Source organism: Glandiceps talaboti, chromosome 12 (genome assembly GCF_964340395.1).
Source record: "Glandiceps talaboti chromosome 12, keGlaTala1.1, whole genome shotgun sequence".
In the NCBI taxonomy this organism is placed as follows: domain Eukaryota; kingdom Metazoa; phylum Hemichordata; class Enteropneusta; family Spengelidae; genus Glandiceps; species Glandiceps talaboti.
Genome location: NC_135560.1, coordinates 2,800,628 through 2,820,808, shown reverse-complemented (window position 1 = coordinate 2,820,808; position 20,181 = coordinate 2,800,628). Strand labels below are relative to the sequence as shown.

The window sequence follows — 20,181 nt, the reverse complement described above, 5'->3', positions numbered from 1 at the left end:
AGTAAAGTATAAAGGTGGGAACGGTAGACGAAGAAACTGAAAGAGGATTAAGAAGACATTATGTATCACCATGACAAACATGACAAACGACACATAACAGAACTTAACGATGGTGAACCTAAATAAACATACCTGAGATATATGTTGAATACAAACCAATATATGACATGCCAAGATTTACAATACGTGCTCATCAATAACAGTGTGTAAACCACAGTAAAACACACCTGAAGTGATTACAATAGGCTACATATAAATCTCTTTGTTTACGCTTTGTACTTCTTATGTGTTTTCTCTACTGCCATAGACTCGATTATCACTTTGCCGTCCATCCAATGTTTACAAAATGCTCGTTGACATAGAAAATCATTGAACAGCAGCCACTGAATCGTTTTAACATTCAGTTTGTAACTTTGATTTAGCTATTTTAGAATTGATAATATTACAGCTCAGGTGTCTGATACGTTCACCTAAAATGAACAATACAAATCTATATCACACAATATGTTCCTAGTACTATGTGTTCACATTTATCTGATCTATGTGCCCATCTCTCTCTCTCTCTCTCTCTCTCTCTCTATCTCTCTCCATATGCTATTTGTTTATTTCAACCATATCTGTTTGTCAAATACCATTTCCATCCACCCTATAAATGTAGAACATAACAGCTTGCAGTGATCAAAATGTGTTCCTGTATTTATATCTTTCTCTACTGATTAAGTATTTCATAACCAAATTAGAATTATTGATAAACATAATGTGAAAATACCTGTGGAGATACGTATGTGATGTAATTTGTCTAGAACTGACCATGTCGGTTTGACACAGCTACTTGATTCTCTTGTTTAGCACCTTACTAGATTCTGGTGTTTTATAAATATTTGTATAGATTGATTGATTGCTTGGTCGATTGATTGATTGATTGATTGATTGATTGACTCACTGAGAATAAATAACTTTTGTATAAAGCATTTATCCAATTAACCAGTATTTGCAATAAATCTTATAGTGAATGTCATACAGATACTATAAGTGTTGCCATTTTAATTTGTTATAATTAACAAGTACTCACAGAACACTCGTCATTTGCTTATTATAAAATTGTTTATTTCAATATCACAAACCACAGAACCAATATATTACATAACTATTTATTGATATGAGAAATCTAATAAAGTGATGACAAGATAGAGTACATGAATAAAGGTAATACTATGTTATCTATTTGAGAAGTAAATGATTCCAATAATGATGTCATAATTACAGCAAATATCAAAACTGACCAGTTAGTAATAACAATAGCAAACTGTGAAAGACACACACAAAGTACTAGTTGGCTTACAACAGCTGCAAGTGTACCTTCTTTAGATTTCTTTGTATCTGTAAGATTAGATGGGAATAGGCATAATATTTGTTATCAATTTACTTTGTGTAACTATGGAGATGAGATTTTAATTCATCTTACAGTGGCCATATGGATGAGCTCTAGGTTCAATTTTTAATTCAAAAACATTTGTATCATGGTGTTCCACTTGGAAAATTAATGTGAAACAACATTGACCAAGTCCATATTAATTGTAACTCAATATATTGCAGAAAGTTAAAGTTGTAAGTGTATGTACAATAACAAACAGTTTACATATTTATCAATAATCCTGTAGAATCACCACTCAAATCATTCATACTAATTGTTGTTGTTGTTGTTGCTGCTGCTGCTGCTGTTGTTGTTGTTGTTGTTGTTGTTGTTGTTGTTGTTGTTGTTGTTATTGGCAAGTGGTTTAACCACTCAACTGCCAACAACCATCAAATAAAATGGATAACAGTTTCATTTTATGTTGTATAAAAAGTAATTATCAACATACAGATTGATACTACAGGTACAATATTAATAGCAATACTAATATAACCAAGAAAATTAGTTACAGTCTACCATGTGTCAACTTAACTATTGACAAATTGAAAGCAAACTGGAAACACAATAAAATTCCTCATGATTAAGATTGTAGAATCATGTATTGGATGTGATAATTGGAATATATATATATATATATATATATATATATATATATATATATATATATATATATATATATATATATATATATATATATATATATATATATATATATATATATATATATATATATATATATATATATATATATATTATTTCACAAATATTATTTATATATATATATATATATATATATATATATATATATATGTATATATATATATATATATATATATATATATATATATATATATATATATATATATATATATATATATATATATATATATATATATATATATATATATATATATATATATATTAAGGCTGTTGATACAGTGACAAGAATTTATACTTGAAATGTTTTCACAAATATTATTTTTCTACAATGTAACATCCTACAGCATTTATAGCTTTGTCACTGTTCTAATATATTATGTTATCAATCTATGATGTTTACTCACGTGGCCATTTATGTACTCCATACCTTGAACCAATCAGAGAGGCAGCTGTGTCTCCACACCCTAGTGATATTACTCCACTATACATTGCTATACTGGGACCTGTGTTTAGATGAAATCATTGAATCAATACAATACATTGCTACATGTATACTGGGACCTGTGTTTAGATGAAATCATTGAATCAATGTAATACATTGCTATACTGGGATCTGTGTTTATAGATGAAATCATTGAATCAATGCAATACATTGCTATACTGGGACCTGTGTTTATAGATGAAATCATTGAATCAATACAATACATTGCTATACTGGGACCTGTGTTTATAGATGAAATCATTGAATCAATGCAATACATTGCTATACTGGGATCTGTGTTTATAGATGAAATCATTGAATCAATACAATACATTGCTATACTGGGACCTGTGTTTATAGATGAAATCATTGAATCAATACAATACATTGCTATACTGGGACCTGTGTTTAGATGAAATCATTGAATCAATACAATACATTGCTATACTGGGACCTGTGTTTAGATGAAATCATTGAATCAATACAATACTGTGTTTAGATAAAATCACTGAATCAAACCAATACTGTGTTTACATGAAATCATTGAATCAATACAATACTGTGTTTACATGAAATCATTGAATCAATACAATCCATTGGAGTCTGTTAATGGGACCTGTGTTTAGATGAAATCATTGAATCAAACCAATACTGTGTTTAGATGAAATCATTGAATCAATACAATACTGTGTTTAGATGAAATCATTGAATCAAACCAATACTGTGTTTAGATGAAATCATTGAATCAATACAATACTGTGTTTAGATGAAATCATTGAATCAAACCAAAACATTGGAACCAGTTAATGGGACCCGTCCTGTAGGTCATCTTTGGAAATAAATAAATAATTAAACATACTTTGCTATACTGGGACCTGTCAAGTAATGGATAACTTGAAGCTAAACTTACCCTGATAATAGCGTAATGGATAAAGCCATACTGGCAGTGAGAAGCCAAGCAAGAGGTAGATATGTGTTAAAATGACTGGACCAACATCTTTCTCATCGGCAAAGGCTGAGAAGGCATCGTGTAAAATTTCACCAAATGGTTTGATCCGAAATACCCTCATGTACTGCAAGAAAACAGTAAAACAAATTAGTGATTCCATGAAACTTCCATTTGTACACATGGACTTCTAATGCTATTTGTTACACCTCGACATTCTTACACAAGCTGTCATTGGTCAGAATCGAATCACATGACCTACTTTAAATAGACTACTGCCTGCACGGTGATATTGCCCGTGCGTGCTCAGACTAAAGCCCGCCACTACTGCCAATTGGATTTATTTTGACCATTGCCCATCTATTCTGCACATGTTTTCCAGTTTTACGAGCTCGAGATGGCAAACTAACTACAGTAAGTCACACATAAGCTTATTTCTTGCAGAAATTTGAATAAATACAATTACAGATTAGCTGTGGGGCACTCGAGCTCCTACAAATAATGCATGCCATGGCCGTATTTGATGCTTAACTGCAAGTACACTTTGGAAATGCACTTTGAAAGAGAAACTTTTCTATTGATGACGAATGATGAAGAATGAAGAGTAGCTAAGTGAATGATTGGACGAATGATGAGTGGATGGTGTAATAAAATTAATAAAACTCAGAAATATTTAATGCCTGCCCTTGGGCTGGCACTCTTTACCAAAATTTTGATTTACAAATATGAAGTGAATGTATATAATTTACAAATTTGAAGTGAATGTTTATAATTGACAAATTTGAAGTGAATGTTATAATTTACTGAATGTTTATAACTTATAAATAACTGTAAATTAATTTTTGTACTTAGAATTGTCATCTGGTTAGATTGCAAAATGGAGAACATTTGCAAAAATTGCAATTTAGATGAGGTACTACTGTTTTTTTGTTTTCTGTTCATGCCCCCTCACCCGCCCTCAGGGATGACATAATGTAATAATGAACTCAGGGAGTATGTACAGGTAGTCACTGCATGTACAGAACACATGGAATGACATAATGTAATAATGAACTCAGGGAGTATGTACAGGTAGTCACTGCATGTACAGAACACATGGGATGACATAATGTAATAATGAACTCAGGGTGTATGTACAGGTAGTCACTGCATGTACAGAACACATGGGAAGACATAATGTAATAATGAACTCAGGGTGTATGTACAGGTAGTCACTACATGTACAGAACACATGGGATGACATAATGTAATAATGAACTCAGGGAGTATGTACAGGTAGTCACTACATGTACAGAACACATGGAATGACATAATGTAATAATGAACTCAGGGTGTATGTACAGGTAGTCACTGCATGTACAGAACACATGGGAAGACATAATGTAATAATGAACTCAGGGTGTATGTACAGGTAGTCACTGCATGTACAGAACACATGGGATGACATAATGTAATAATGACCTCAGGGTGTATGTACAGGTAGTCACTACATGTACAGAACACATGGGAAGACATAATGTAATCATGACCTCAGTGTGTATGTACAGGTAGTCACTACATGTACAGAACACATGGAATGACATAATGTAATAATGAACTCAGGGAGTATGTACAGGTAGTCACTACATGTACAGAACACATGGGATGACATAATGTAATAATGAACTCAGGGAGTATGTACAGGTAGTCACTACATGTACAGAACACATGGGATGACATAATGTAATAATGAACTCAGGGAGTATGTACAGGTAGTCACTGCATGTACAGAACACATGGAATGACATAATGTAATAATGAACTCAGGGAGTATGTACAGGTAGTCACTACATGTACAGAACACATGGGATGACATAATGTAATAATGAACTCAGGGAGTATGTACAGGTAGTCACTACATGTACAGAACACATGGGATGACATAATGTAATAATGAACTCAGGGTGTATGTACAGGTAGTCACTGCATGTACAGAACACATGGAATGACATAATGTAATAATGAACTCAGGGTGTATGTACAGGTAGTCACTGCATGTACAGAACACATGGAATGACATAATGTAATAATGAACTCAGGGTGTATGTACAGGTAGTCACTGCATGTACAGAACACATGGAATGACATAATGTAATAATGAACTCAGGGTGTATGTACAGGTAGTCACTGCATGTACAGAACACATGGAATGACATAATGTAATAATGAACTCAGGGTGTATGTACAGGTAGTTACTGCATGTACAGAACACATGGAATGACATAATATAATAATGAACTCAGTGTGTATGTACAGGTAGTCACTGCATGTACAGAACACATGGAATGACATAATGTAATAATGAACTCAGGGAGTATGTACAGGTAGTCACTGCATGTACAGAACACATGGGATGACATAATGTAATAATGAACTCAGGGTGTATGTACAGGTAGTCACTGCATGTACAGAACACATGGAATGACATAATGTAATAATGAACTCAGGGTGTATGTACAGGTAGTCACTACATGTACAGAACACATGGAATGACATAATGTAATAATGAACTCAGGGTGTATGTACAGGTAGTCACTGCATGTACAGAACACATGGAATGACATAATGTAATAATGAACTCAGGGTGTATGTACAGGTAGTCACTGCATGTACAGAACACATGGAATGACATAATGTAATAATGAACTCAGGGTGTATGTACAGGTAGTCACTGCATGTACAGAACACATGGGAAGATATAATGTAATAATGAACTCAGGGTGTATGTACAGGTAGTCACGTACAGAACACATGGGAAGATATAATGTAATAATGAACTCAGGGTGTATGTACAGGTAGTCACTGCATGTACAGAACACATGGGAAGATATAATGTAATAATGAACTCAGGGTGTATGTACAGGTAGTCACTGCATGTACAGAACACATGGGATGACAATGTAATAATGAACTCAGGGTGTATGTACAGGTAGTCACTGCATGTACAGAACACATGGGAAGATATAATGTAATAATGAACTCAGGGTGTATGTACAGGTAGTCACTGCATGTACAGAACACATGGAATGACATAATGTAATAATGAACTCAGGGTGTATGTACAGGTAGTCACTGCATGTACAGAACACATGGAATGACATAATGTAATAAATCATGTAAGATATTGTGAGTGTTAAAAGTATGTAGTCTTACCTCCAATATGATGAAAATAGAGAACGTTCCCGCTGAACCCAGATATAATAAATCAGAGTCTATTAGAAGACCACTGGTAAATATAATGGCAGCTACAGCATGGAAACATTTCCTTACTGTGGTAGACCTTGCTATGTGTCTTCTAGATGGTGTACTAAACCAACCTACTATGGCTATGGCTAGGACTACTAATAGTAACCACACAACTACAAGAAATATCTGTCAAAAGAAATCATCAAAGTATGATGTGCAAGAATTTACACAGAAATAGGAAAATTGAACTGCAAAAAATACCTATACTGTATACAGTTGTGACTACAGTCATTTGAACACCATGTTTTCATTAAACTACACCACTCCTTACAGTCACTTGACCTATTAAAAAGAGTTACTCCATGGTAGATTACAGTAGAGTTACTCCATGGTAGATTACAGTAGAGTTACTCCATGATAGATTACAGTAGAGTTACTCCATGATAGATTACAGTAGAGTTACTCCATGATAGATTACAGTAGAGTTACTCCATGATAGATTACAGTAGAGTTAGTCCATGATAGATTACAGTAGAGTTAGTCCATGATAGATTACAGTAGAGTTACTTCATGATAGATTACAGTAGAGTTACTCCATGGTAGATTACAGTAGAGTTACTCCATGATAGATTACAGTAGAGTTACTCCATGATAGATTACAGTAGAGTTACTCCATGGTAGATTACAGTAGAGTTACTCCATGATAGATTACAGTAGAGTTACTCCATGATAGATTACAGTAGAGTTACTTCATGATAGATTACAGTAGAGTTACTCCATGATAGATTACAGTAGAGTTAGTCCATGGTAGATTACAGTAGAGTTACTCAATGGTAGATTACAGTAGAGTTACTCCATGATAGATTACAGTAGAGTTACTCCATGATAGATTACAGTAGAGTTAGTCCATGATAGATTACAGTAGAGTTAGTCCATGATAGATTACAGTAGAGTTACTCCATGGTAGATTACAGTAGAGTTACTCCATGGTAGATTACAGTAGAGTTACTCCATGATAGATTACAATGGAGTTACTCCATGGTAGATTACAGTAGAGTTACTCCATGATAGATTACAGTAGAGTTACTCCATGATAGATTACAGTAGAGTTACTCAATGATAGATTACAGTAGAGTTACTCCATGGTAGATTACAGTAGAGTTACTCCATGATAGATTACAGTAGAGTTACTCCATGATAGATTACAGTAGAGTTAGTCCATGGTAGATTACAGTAGAGTTACTCAATGGTAGATTACAGTAGAGTTACTCCATGGTAGATTACAGTAGAGTTACTCCATGATAGATTACAGTAGAGTTAGTCCATGATAGATTACAGTAGAGTTACTCCATGGTAGATTACAGTAGAGTTACTCCATGATAGATTACAGTAGAGTTACTCCATGGTAGATTACAGTAGAGTTACTCCATGGTAGATTACAATGGAGTTACTCCATGGTAGATTACAGTAGAGTTACTCCATGATAGATTACAGTAGAGTTACTCCATGATAGATTACAGTAGAGTTACTCAATGATAGATTACAGTAGAGTTACTCCATGGTAGATTACAGTAGAGTTACTCCATGATAGATTACAGTAGAGTTACTCCATGGTAGATTACAGTAGAGTTACTCCATGGTAGATTACAGTAGAGTTACTCAATGGTAGATTACAGTAGAGTTACTCAATGGTAGATTACAGTAGAGTTACTCCATGATAGATTACAGTAGAGTTACTCCATGGTAGATTACAGTAGAGTTACTCAATGATAGATTACAGTAGAGTTACTCCATGGTAGATTACAGTAGAGTTACTCAATGATAGATTACAGTAGAGTTACTCAATGGTAGATTACAGTAGAGTTACTCCATGGTAGATTACAGTAGAGTTACTCCATGGTTGATTACAGTAGAGTTACTCCATGATAGATTACAGTTGAGTTACTCCATGGTAGATTACAGTAGAGTTACTCCATGATAGATTACAGTAGAGTTACTCCATGGTTGATTACAGTAGAGTTACTCCATGATAGATTACAGTAGAGTTACTCCATGGTAGATTACAGTAGAGTTACTCCATGATAGATTACAATGGAGTTACTCCATGGTAGATTACAGTAGAGTTACTCCATGGTTGATTACAGTAGAGTTAGTCCATGATAGATTACAGTAGAGTTACTCCATGATAGATTACAGTAGAGTTACTCCATGGTAGATTACAGTAGAGTTACTCCATGATAGATTAAAATGGAGTTACTCCATGGTAGATTACAGTAGAGTTACTCCATGATAGATTACAGTAGAGTTACTCCATGATAGATTACAGTAGAGTTACTCCATGATAGATTACAGTAGAGTTACTCCATGGTAGATTACAGTAGAGTTACTCCATGATAGATTACAATGGAGTTACTCCATGGTAGATTACAGTAGAGTTACTCCATGGTAGATTACAGTAGAGTTACTCCATGATAGATTACAGTAGAGTTACTACATGATAGATTACAGTAGAGTTACTCCATGGTAGATTACAGTAGAGTTACTCAATGATAGATTACAGTAGAGTTACTCCATGGTAGATTACAGTAGAGTTACTCCATGATAGATTACAGTAGAGTTACTCCATGGTAGATTACAGTAGAGTTACTCCATGGTAGATTACAGTAGAGTTACTCCATGATAGATTACAGTAGAGTTACTCCATGGTAGATTACAGTAGAGTTACTCCATGGTAGATTACAGTAGAGTTACTCCATGGTAGATTACAGTAGAGTTACTCCATGGTAGATTACAGTAGAGTTACTCCATGATAGATTACAGTAGAGTTACTCCATGATAGATTACAGTAGAGTTACTCCATGGTAGATTACAGTAGAGTTACTCCATGGTAGATTACAGTAGAGTTACTCCATGATAGATTACAGTAGAGTTAGTCCATGATAGATTACAGTAGAGTTACTCCATGATAGATTACAGTAGAGTTACTCCATGGTAGATTACAGTAGAGTTACTCCATGGTAGATTACAGTAGAGTTACTCCATGGTAGATTACAGTAGAGTTACTCCATGGTAGATTACAGTAGAGTTACTCAATGGTAGATTACAGTAGAGTTACTCCATGGTAGATTACAGTAGAGTTACTCCATGGTAGATTACAATAGAGTTAGTCCATGATAGATTACAGTAGAGTTACTCAATGGTAGATTACAGTAGAGTTAGTCCATGGTAGATTACAGTAGAGTTACTCCATGATAGATTACAGTAGAGTTAGTCCATGATAGATTACAGTAGAGTTACTCAATGGTATATTACAGTAGAGTTACTCCATGGTAGATTACAGTAGAGTTACTCCATGATAGATTACAGTAGAGTTACTCAATGGTAGATTACAGTAGAGTTACTCCATGGTAGATTACAGTAGAGTTACTCCATGATAGATTACAGTAGAGTTACTCCATGATAGATTACAGTAGAGTTACTCAATGATAGATTACAGTAGAGTTACTCCATGGTAGATTACAGTAGAGTTACTCCATGATAGATTACAGTAGAGTTAGTCCATGATAGATTACAGTAGAGTTACTCAATGGTATATTACAGTAGAGTTACTCCATGGTAGATTACAGTAGAGTTACTCCATGATAGATTACAGTAGAGTTACACAATGGTAGATTACAGTAGAGTTAGTCCATGGTAGATTACAGTAGAGTTACTCCATGGTAGATTACAGTAGAGTTATTCCATGATAGATTACAGTAGAGTTAGTCCATGATAGATTACAGTAGAGTTACTCCATGGTAGATTACAGTAGAGTTACTCCATGATAGATTACAGTAGAGTTACTCCATGGTAGATTACAGTAGAGTTACTCCATGGTAGATTACAGTAGAGTTACTCCATGGTAGATTACAGTAGAGTTACTCCATGGTAGATTACAGTAGAGTTACTCCATGGTAGATTACAGTAGAGTTACTCCATGATAGATTACAGTAGAGTTAGTCCATGATAGATTACAGTAGAGTTACTCCATGATAGATTACAGTAGAGTTACTCCATGGTAGATTACAGTAGAGTTACTCCATGGTAGATTACAGTAGAGTTACTCCATGGTAGATTACAGTAGAGTTACTCCATGGTAGATTACAGTAGAGTTGGTCCATGGTAGATTACAGTAGAATTAGTCCATGGTAGATTACAGTAGAGTTACTCCATGGTAGATTACAGTAGAGTTACTCCATGGTAGATTACAGTAGAGTTAGTCCATGATAGATTACAGTAGAGTTACTCCATGGTAGATTACAGTAGAGTTACTCCATGGTAGATTACAGTAGAGTTACTCCATGGTAGATTACAGTAGAGTTAGTCCATGGTAGATTACAGTAGAGTTACTCCATGGTAGATTACAGTAGAGTTACTCAATGGTAGATTACAGTAGAGTTACTTCATGATAGATTACAGTAGAGTTACTCCATGATAGATTACAGTAGAGTTACTCCATGGTAGATTACAGTAGAGTTACTCCATGATAGATTACAGTAGAGTTACTCCATGGTAGATTACAGTAGAGTTACTTCATGATAGATTACAGTAGAGTTACTCCATGATAGATTACAGTAGAGTTACTCCATGGTAGATTACAGTAGAGTTACTCCATGATAGATTACAGTAGAGATACTCCATGGTAGATTACAGTAGAGTTACTCCATGGTAGATTACAGTAGAGTTACTCCATGGTAGATTACAGTAGAGTTACTCCATGGTAGATTACAGTAGAGTTACTCCATGGTAGATTACAGTAGAGTTACTCCATGATAGATTACAGTAGAGTTACTCAATGATAGATTACAGTAGAGTTACTCCATGATTGATTACAGTAGAGTTACTCCATGGTAGATTACAGTAGAGTTACTCCATGGTTGATTACAGTAGAGTTACTCCATGGTAGATTACAGTAGAGTTACTTCATGATAGATTACAGTAGAGTTACTCCATGGTAGATTACAGTAGAGTTAGTCCATGGTAGATTACAGTAGAGTTACTCCATGATAGATTACAGTAGAGATACTCCATGGTAGATTACAGTAGAGTTACTCCATGATAGATTACAGTAGAGTTACTCCATGATAGATTACAGTAGAGTTACTCCATGGTAGATTACAGTAGAGTTACTTCATGATAGATTACAGTAGAGTTACTCCATGGTAGATTACAGTAGAGTTAGTCCATGGTAGATTACAGTAGAGTTAGTCCATGATAGATTACAGTAGAGTTACTCCATGATAGATTACAGTAGAGTTACTCCATGATAGATTACAGTAGAGTTACTCCATGATAGATTACAGTAGAGTTACTACATTTTACATAACCTGTATATTTTTCTATTTATGAAACCATGACTGAGTATCTAATTAGTGAAAAAAAGTCATCTTTGTAATAATTAATTGCTGAGATTCATAGATATGCATTCAATGACGTTGTTGTTGTGACAATGTGGTGAATTTTTACAACATTTTTTTTAAGCTCTGAAAGCTATTAAGTGAATATTCAATGTACTGTTGACACTGGTTCTAATGATAATATACAATGTACAGTACATACTTACTCTTGTAGTGTTGTCAAATAAAAAGTATAAAGCAAATAAAATAGGGTTTTCAGCCAGTAAGTACCAAAGCCATGATTGTAGAACTGATAGTATAAAGACTGCTGTGCCAATGTAGAATGATAATGACCACTTCCATAGGAACTGATTGTACCTACAAATGAAACATATAGATTTCAGACATAGACACTCAATTAATCAATCAATCAATCAATCAATCAATTAATCAATCAATCAATCAATCAATCAAAGAATTTGTATAGTGCCAAAATTCAATACTATGTAATGTTCTATGGCGCTGAACAGGAACAATAGTAGATCAATGTAAAAAGTTAGAAAGCTCAACAACAACAACAACAACAACACCAATGTTATGTGCTGGATCCACTAACTGCATGGAACACGATCCAATGTTGATGTGGTTGATGGGACGAGGAAGCCTGTTGAACTGAGACCTGATAAGGAGGACCTCAGTTTTGCCATCATTTAGCTGTAGTTTATTTAGGGTCATCCATGCTTTGATATCATGTGCACATGTCTGATTGGAAAAAATATTGATAAACCTGGTTGTCGTCTGCATAATTTTGGAAACTGAGATTGTGATGTCGGATTAGCTTTCCAAGTGGTGATATGAATTGACAGAATAAGAGTGGCCCAAGCACAGAGCCATGCGACACTCCACATTGCAAATGTTGGGTTTCTGATAGTATGCCTTGTACTGATATGGACTGTTGTCTGTCTTTGAGGTATGAAGAAAACCACTGTAGTGGAATACCTGTAATAGCAAGCTCGGATAATCTAGAAATTAGTACATCATGATCTATGGTATTGAAGGCGGCCGACAGATCTAAGAGGACCAGTAGTACACATTTGGACTGGGAGGGCGTACATTATTGTTATTATTTTATAGTTTTGCCAATTCCAGTGAATTTGTAGACCGAGAAACGCAAAACAACGTATAATATACACAGCGCTGAACATCGTCTGCCATGTTCGGCCCGAAAGCTGAATACTAATCATAGCGACACACGTACGTACACGTACACACACATATACGCTTCAATGAACTGCTGTGAACACAAATTTGTTTCATGAATGCGTTGTATTTTTAAACAGTGGAAATGACAATCATAAGTAACAACATACATTTCAAAAAAATACCTCGTCCTTACAGACATAAGCTTATATTGTTATGCTCGTTCCGGGGCCGCGATGCCCAATAACAGAGTACATTATCAGTAATAATGTACAGCGATGACGTCACAAAATTCACTGGAATTGGTAATGCTATAATATAATATCATATATATCAATGATATAATAAAAGATGCATGAATGACCAAGTAGCGAAGAAAAAAAAGTAGCAGGCTACAAGCAATTAAAGGGAAATAGAAATGAATCGTAGTTTATTTTTATCCCTGGCCTACAGTAGTATCCATTATTCAAAAGAACTTACAGCAAAAAGCAGCAATGGACGCATCGATAATTCACATTTTGACTTACCCAAGGAAAAAACCCAAAAATCTCACAATGTTTGAATTCCCCATCAAAATCCTTTTAAAAATCACTTATTTTATATTAATCATAAATACAGGTTGCTAGGAACAAGCAACTTTAAAGGAGCATAACTCATCTAAAAGTGCGGTTATTTTGATGGCATTGCTAGTCTGTTCTCTTAGTGGTCTGAGATCTGTCCTAAGACATGTAAAATAATATGCACAATGTGGCAAAATCTTACATAAATTGTAAGTTGAGTTGATTTCACACTTGTCCTGGAATACTTGCCATGTCAGGCTGAGGAATTGCTCTTTTAAAATTAGGAAATTTAGAAACATGTACCGTATTTCAGACCAAAACTAATGAGAATGAAGTATATAGTAAAGCCCATTTTCACCTAATGTATACATGTAAATAACACACTAATGGACTGGAAAAATACCATAAAGGTTGTCATGTCTACCAAAGGTAAAATATGCAGAGTACCCAACCCCTAGGCCCCTCCTCCCTTCAACCTTCCCAGCTCATGTACAGACACATAGAGATTCAAAGAATAAAATAGACTTACTTTTCAGACTCTTTTAACATGTTGACTTCATGCATTGTATACAATGTGGGATACATTGCAAGGCCAATGAACAATGCTCCTAAAGTAAGTACCTAGACAAACAAAACATCAAGACAAGACATCAAACAAATTTATTCAAAAGAAATAATTCAAAATTTAGACAAATATACAAAATACTTTCATATAGATAGAGACCAGAGAGATTAATAGTGTTTTTGTAAGGATGGTAAGTAGGAAAATTGTACCTGAGTTCCCTGACTGCTTTACCAGGATTCCCTGCCAAAATAATGTAAGCTATGGAAACCCTTGATAATATACTGATTTACAACAACAACAACAACAACAACAACACCCCCCTTCCCACATGAGCCTTCCAAAATCTTAGCTGACACACTAGTTTACACCTCTTATCTGTGTTCCAAAACCTTAGCTAACACATCAAGCATGTACAACTCACAACAATATACTCTTCTCAAATCGCAGTGCACATTTGGGGATAAAAAAAGGTGAAATCCAACAGATAGCTGATTCTCTTTTACATCAAACTGTGTCATAAACCTACCTGTAGACAACTATGTAGTTGTGGTCTGTCATAATAACCTGCAATGTTCATGACAGTATCAATAGATAAGAGTACAAGTCCCTCTGTTACAAGAATACCTTCACCAATGGTGAAACTGTGAGGTAGTACATGTAGTAGTTTGCATAGAACTGAGAATCCTAGAAAACAATCAAACACAATATAATAATTATTAACCTAGCTAATTGAGAGACAGAGAAATCATTTCATTTTTAGTTCAGAGCCAGAGAAATGGCACAGCTAGCATTAAGATTTTTTGTATCTGTAAGTAAAAATACAACTGCCACTTCCAATCAACTATCTGCTTCAAAATAGCCCCCTTTAGAGTCAAGGTGGCCAACCTACAGAATATTTTATCTTTAAACTTTCTAAAATATGGTGTGGCATGACACGATATCGTCTATTGACAAAAAGCAGTACAGATACTTTGTGTAACAACCCACACTAATACCACGATAATTGTGTCTTGAATTTTATGGTATTTACACACAGATACACAGACACACACGTGCACACACATACATGTACACACACACACATACACACACATACAGACAGACAGACAGACAGACAGACAGACAGACAGACAGACAGACAGACAGACAGACAGACAGACTGATCATGCAAATGGCTAAAATCAATACATGTATATCACTACTGAACTGTAGTTTAATTACACAAAATGTAAGGAAAATAGAGATCAAACCACTAGAAACACAAAATGTAAGGAAAACAGAGATCAAACCACTAGAAACACAAAATGTAAGGAAAATAGAGATCAAACCACTAGAAACGCAAAATGTAAGGAAAATAGAGATCAAACCACTAGAAACACAAAATGTAAGGAAAATAGAGATCAAACCACTAGAAACACATAATGTAAGGAAAACAGAGATCAAATCACTAGAAACACAAAATGTAAGGAAAATAGAGATCAAACTACTAGAAACACAAAATGTAAGGAAAACAGAGATCAAACCACTAGAAACACAAAATGTAAGGAAAATAGAGATCAAACTACTAGAAACACAAAATGTAAGGAAAACAGAGATCAAACCACTAGAAACACAAAATGTAAGGAAAATAGAGATCAAACCACTAGAAACACAAAATGTAAGGAAAATAGAGATCAAACTACTAGAAACACAAAATGTAAGGAAAACAGAGATCAAACCACTAGAAACACAAAATGTAAGGAAAATAGAGATCAAACCACTAGAAACACAAAATGTAAGGAAAATAGAGATCAAATCACTAGAAACACAAAATGTAAGGAAAATAGAGATCAAATCACTAGAAACACATAATGTAAGGAAAATAGAGATCAAATCACTAGAAACACAAAATGTAAGGAAAATAGAGATCAAACCACTAGAAACACTAAATGTAAGGAAAATAGAGATCAAATCACTAGAAACACAAAATGTAAGGAAAATAGAGATCAAACTACTAGAAACACAAAATGTAAGGAAAACAGAGATCAAACCACTAGAAACACAAAATGTAAGGAAAATAGAGATCAAACTACTAGAAACACAAAATGTAAGGAAAATAGAGATCAAACCACTAGAAACACAAAATGTAAGGAAAACAGAGATCAAATCACTAGAAACACAAAATGTAAGGAAAATAGAGATCAAACCACTAGAAACACAAAATGTAAGGAAAATAGAGATCAAACCACTAGAAACAAGATTTAAATTGTTAAGTTTAGTTACCTGTGATAGTTCCTAGAATCAAAGTGGAATAAACTCCACCAAAGAGTGGAATTAGTCCAACTGATCCTATCATTGCATACCAGTACAACATAGCAAATCTACTAAGTTTATTGTTGTATATATTACCACACTGTAGTATATTAACCACTGTTACCATGGCGATACCAGCAGCAGGTAGCAAATATTCATACAATTCTGACCAAACTTCATTGGAATGATCTCTGATAATAACTGCATTACCAAGTAGAGTTAGTGGAACAAGAACACTGCAAACAACAATACCACTACTTGCTTCAGGTCTACAAAATGGAATGAAATGATTTCAAAAGTAAGTGACATTTGTGTATATCATACATATATGACATTTCTATACAGTGGCCATACATATTTCAATACTGCATTTATTTTAGCTGAATATGCATAAAAGTTAAGTCCCACTGACATACTTGATATCCATTATGTATATTCCTATAGTCAGCTGTTGAGACACTGACCCAGAATTGAAAATGAGCCGTCTATAAAGATGGTATTAGTTTCAGTTATGACTACTGGGTCTTTAAAACTCATAATATGTCATATACTCTGGTTATCAACTTTGTAGGCAATTGTTCTGAGATGGTGCTACACTTTACAAAACATGTCCAAGGCTTAACATTTTCATCCATTACACAAAACAGTGGCAATAAAACTTAGATTAAGAAATAGTTTGACTAGGATATGAAAAGAATAAAGTCAAAAATAAGTTGTAAATGTATATTCCTATCTTAATTCTGCAGTACAAAACTATCCATGCTGTCACTTCTACTCAAAATTGATTTCCAAAGAGCACTCCTAGTGGCCAAACTAGATTAATCTCTTGTTTTTTTGATAACCAGACATGGCGACATGGCATATTGTGGGGTGTGTTTTTGAAGCTACACAAATATAAAATATGGCATTTTTTTTTTACATAACTACAAATGGTAATGTCAATCCACGTACCTGAATACCCATCCAAATACTTCACTTAGTGTGTGATTGTTATAAACCATTGATGTATATCCACCCAGTAACACAACTACAAGAGGTAATGTCAATCCACGTACCTGAATACCCATCCAAATACTTCACTTAGTGTGTGACTGTTATAAACCATTGATGTATATCCACCCAGTAACACAACTACAAAAGAATTATTACAACTGTTTATAGTTATAATGTACAGTATTGGTATATCAACTAAAGTTACTCAAAGGTGGGTATCTAAACACAATGAGTATTCATGCAATTACAAATACATTTGTTTTAAGAAATACATCCTATACTAGTGACTTTTGATTAGGTATACACAGGTGTTTATGATTATAACCTCTTTAATTTGTACCAAACCTACTGTTTGTCACTGTTTTAATGAACACATAGACAACAATAGAAGCTATGTAATGATGTACTACCACTTTTTTCTTGTAATGTACAACATTTTAAAGTGGCACAAGTGCTAAGTTTATAAGCTTTTTAAGCAAGTGACAATACCACATAAACGTACACACTCAATTCAAGTGACAATACCACATAAACGTACACACTCAATTCAAGTGACAATACCACATAAACGTACACACTCAATTCAAGTGACAATACCACATAAACGTACACACTCAATTCAAGTGACAATACCACATAAACACACACACTCAATTCAAGTGACAATACCACATAAACACACACACTCAATTCAAGTGACAATACCACATAAACACACACACTCAATTCAAGTGACAATACCACATAAACATACACACTCAATTCAAGTGACAATACCACATAAACGTACACACTCAATTCAAGTGACAATACCACATAAACGTACACACTCAATTCAAGTGACAATACCACATAAACGTACACACTCAATTCAAGTGACAATACCACATAAACGTACACACTCAATTCAAGTGACAATACCACATAAACGTACACACTCAATTCAAGTGACAATACCACATAAACACACACACTCAATTCAAGTGACAATACCACATAAACGTACACACTCAATTCAAGTGACAATACCACATAAACGTACACACTCAATTCAAGTGACAATACCACATAAACGTACACACTCAATTCAAGTGACAATACTACATAAACGTACACACTACAATTTGAATTCTGATGCATGCCTTCTATAACATTACAATTACAATTGTCTTCTGGCAATGTTAGAATAGTCTATTATACAATAGGGATTTCCTCAACATTTTTTTACATCATTGTATCATTTATGGGCTGTGTCTTAATACCTGGTGTGACTTCAGTTGATGGTTAAATGCTTCAGTAGGTACTAGACTATTACAAGCAGCAAAAACTACACTCAAATATGCATAAACTCAGCCTAGAATAGCTGTACATACCAATACCAATAGATGAGGTAATGTACCATGGTTCTTTGGTAGTAAAACATAAGACAGCTACATAAGTAACCATATATTCATACAATTCTAGTCTAGTCATCAGTGTAATCTTGCTTTCCATATTCTTTGCAGTTTCTCTTTTCGTTTTATCTTCCCCATCCATTTCCTGTTCAGCCTGTTCGTCTGATGTGTTTGCCATCATTTAATCTGTAAAAGAGTTCAAAGGTCATGACTTCAAAATTACAATTAGACTATGCATGGAATCACTGATCATGTATTTTCCACTCAGAATCCAGAGACTAGATATAACTCCACGATGAGAGATCAACAACCTGTGATTGAATGTGTATTCAGTATTATAATCTATCTATGGTGTTTGCTTTAATACTGTAAACCATGTTCACTCATACTAGATAAACTCCATATGCTTCGTGAACCTATATACTCACGTACGTGTACTTACCCCACAGTCAATTGTGAGTTAATATTGTATTCTCAGATGATTAAATTCCATTCTATGATGACCATAATACAAAATAATTACGTTATTAGGTATTTACGATATTCAAATAAAAAAAATACCGTATAAAGTATTTTCCTGAGTATATGCAGTACTGTAGTCTGTAGCGGTTTCGTTACGTCGCTCTCGGTCCTGTTTTTCTTTGCAAACCCCGTAAGGAAAGAAAAAGTAAAACGAACAATGTTGAGTCAAACAAAATAAAAGATAAAAAAAGAATAAAAAAGTCTTGTAAATAATTTAATAAAAACAAAGGTATAATTATTGCAGCTCTTTCCGGAGCATGCAATCACCGGCGGCTGTATTTTTTGAATATCGTAAATACTTAATAACGTAATTACTTTGTATAATGATCATCCTAGAGTATAATATTATCATCCTCAAATAGAATATTAGCTCAAAAGTGACTGTCACTTACCCGCAGCTCTCGTTGAGCTTTGTTTACGTTATCACGCCAGTCATGATAGCGCCCCCTCTCATCCTTATCTGCATTACTCTTTTACGGTACTTGGAAAATGCTGTAAAACGCCACTACTTGAGTGTTTGATTTGACATTTAATGCAAATTAATGTGAAAGAAT

At 34.3% G+C, this 20,181-nt stretch overlaps 1 protein-coding gene across 2 annotated transcripts; it reads right to left on the bottom strand.

Moving 5' to 3' along the window:
* Nucleotides 1-1,094: 1,094 nt before the first annotated feature.
* Nucleotides 1,095-20,062, bottom strand: LOC144443721 (dolichol kinase-like). Of its 2 annotated transcripts, none has more exons than XM_078133262.1 (11): nucleotides 20,020-20,062; nucleotides 19,085-19,291; nucleotides 17,774-17,849; nucleotides 16,689-16,987; nucleotides 14,953-15,110; nucleotides 14,391-14,482; nucleotides 12,329-12,479; nucleotides 6,694-6,912; nucleotides 3,466-3,628; nucleotides 2,479-2,577; nucleotides 1,095-1,380 (listed from the first exon to the last, which is right to left on the bottom strand). In XM_078133262.1, the coding sequence occupies exons 2-11, from the start codon at nucleotides 19,284-19,286 to the stop codon at nucleotides 1,169-1,171; spliced, it is 1,671 nt and encodes a 556-aa protein (XP_077989388.1). In that variant the 5' UTR covers nucleotides 19,287-19,291; nucleotides 20,020-20,062; the 3' UTR covers nucleotides 1,095-1,168. The 2 variants fall into 2 exon arrangements, with proteins under 2 accessions (XP_077989388.1, XP_077989389.1); XM_078133263.1 differs by having other exon boundaries at nucleotides 1,248-1,380; nucleotides 2,502-2,577.
* Between the last annotated feature and the right edge of the window lie 119 nt (nucleotides 20,063-20,181).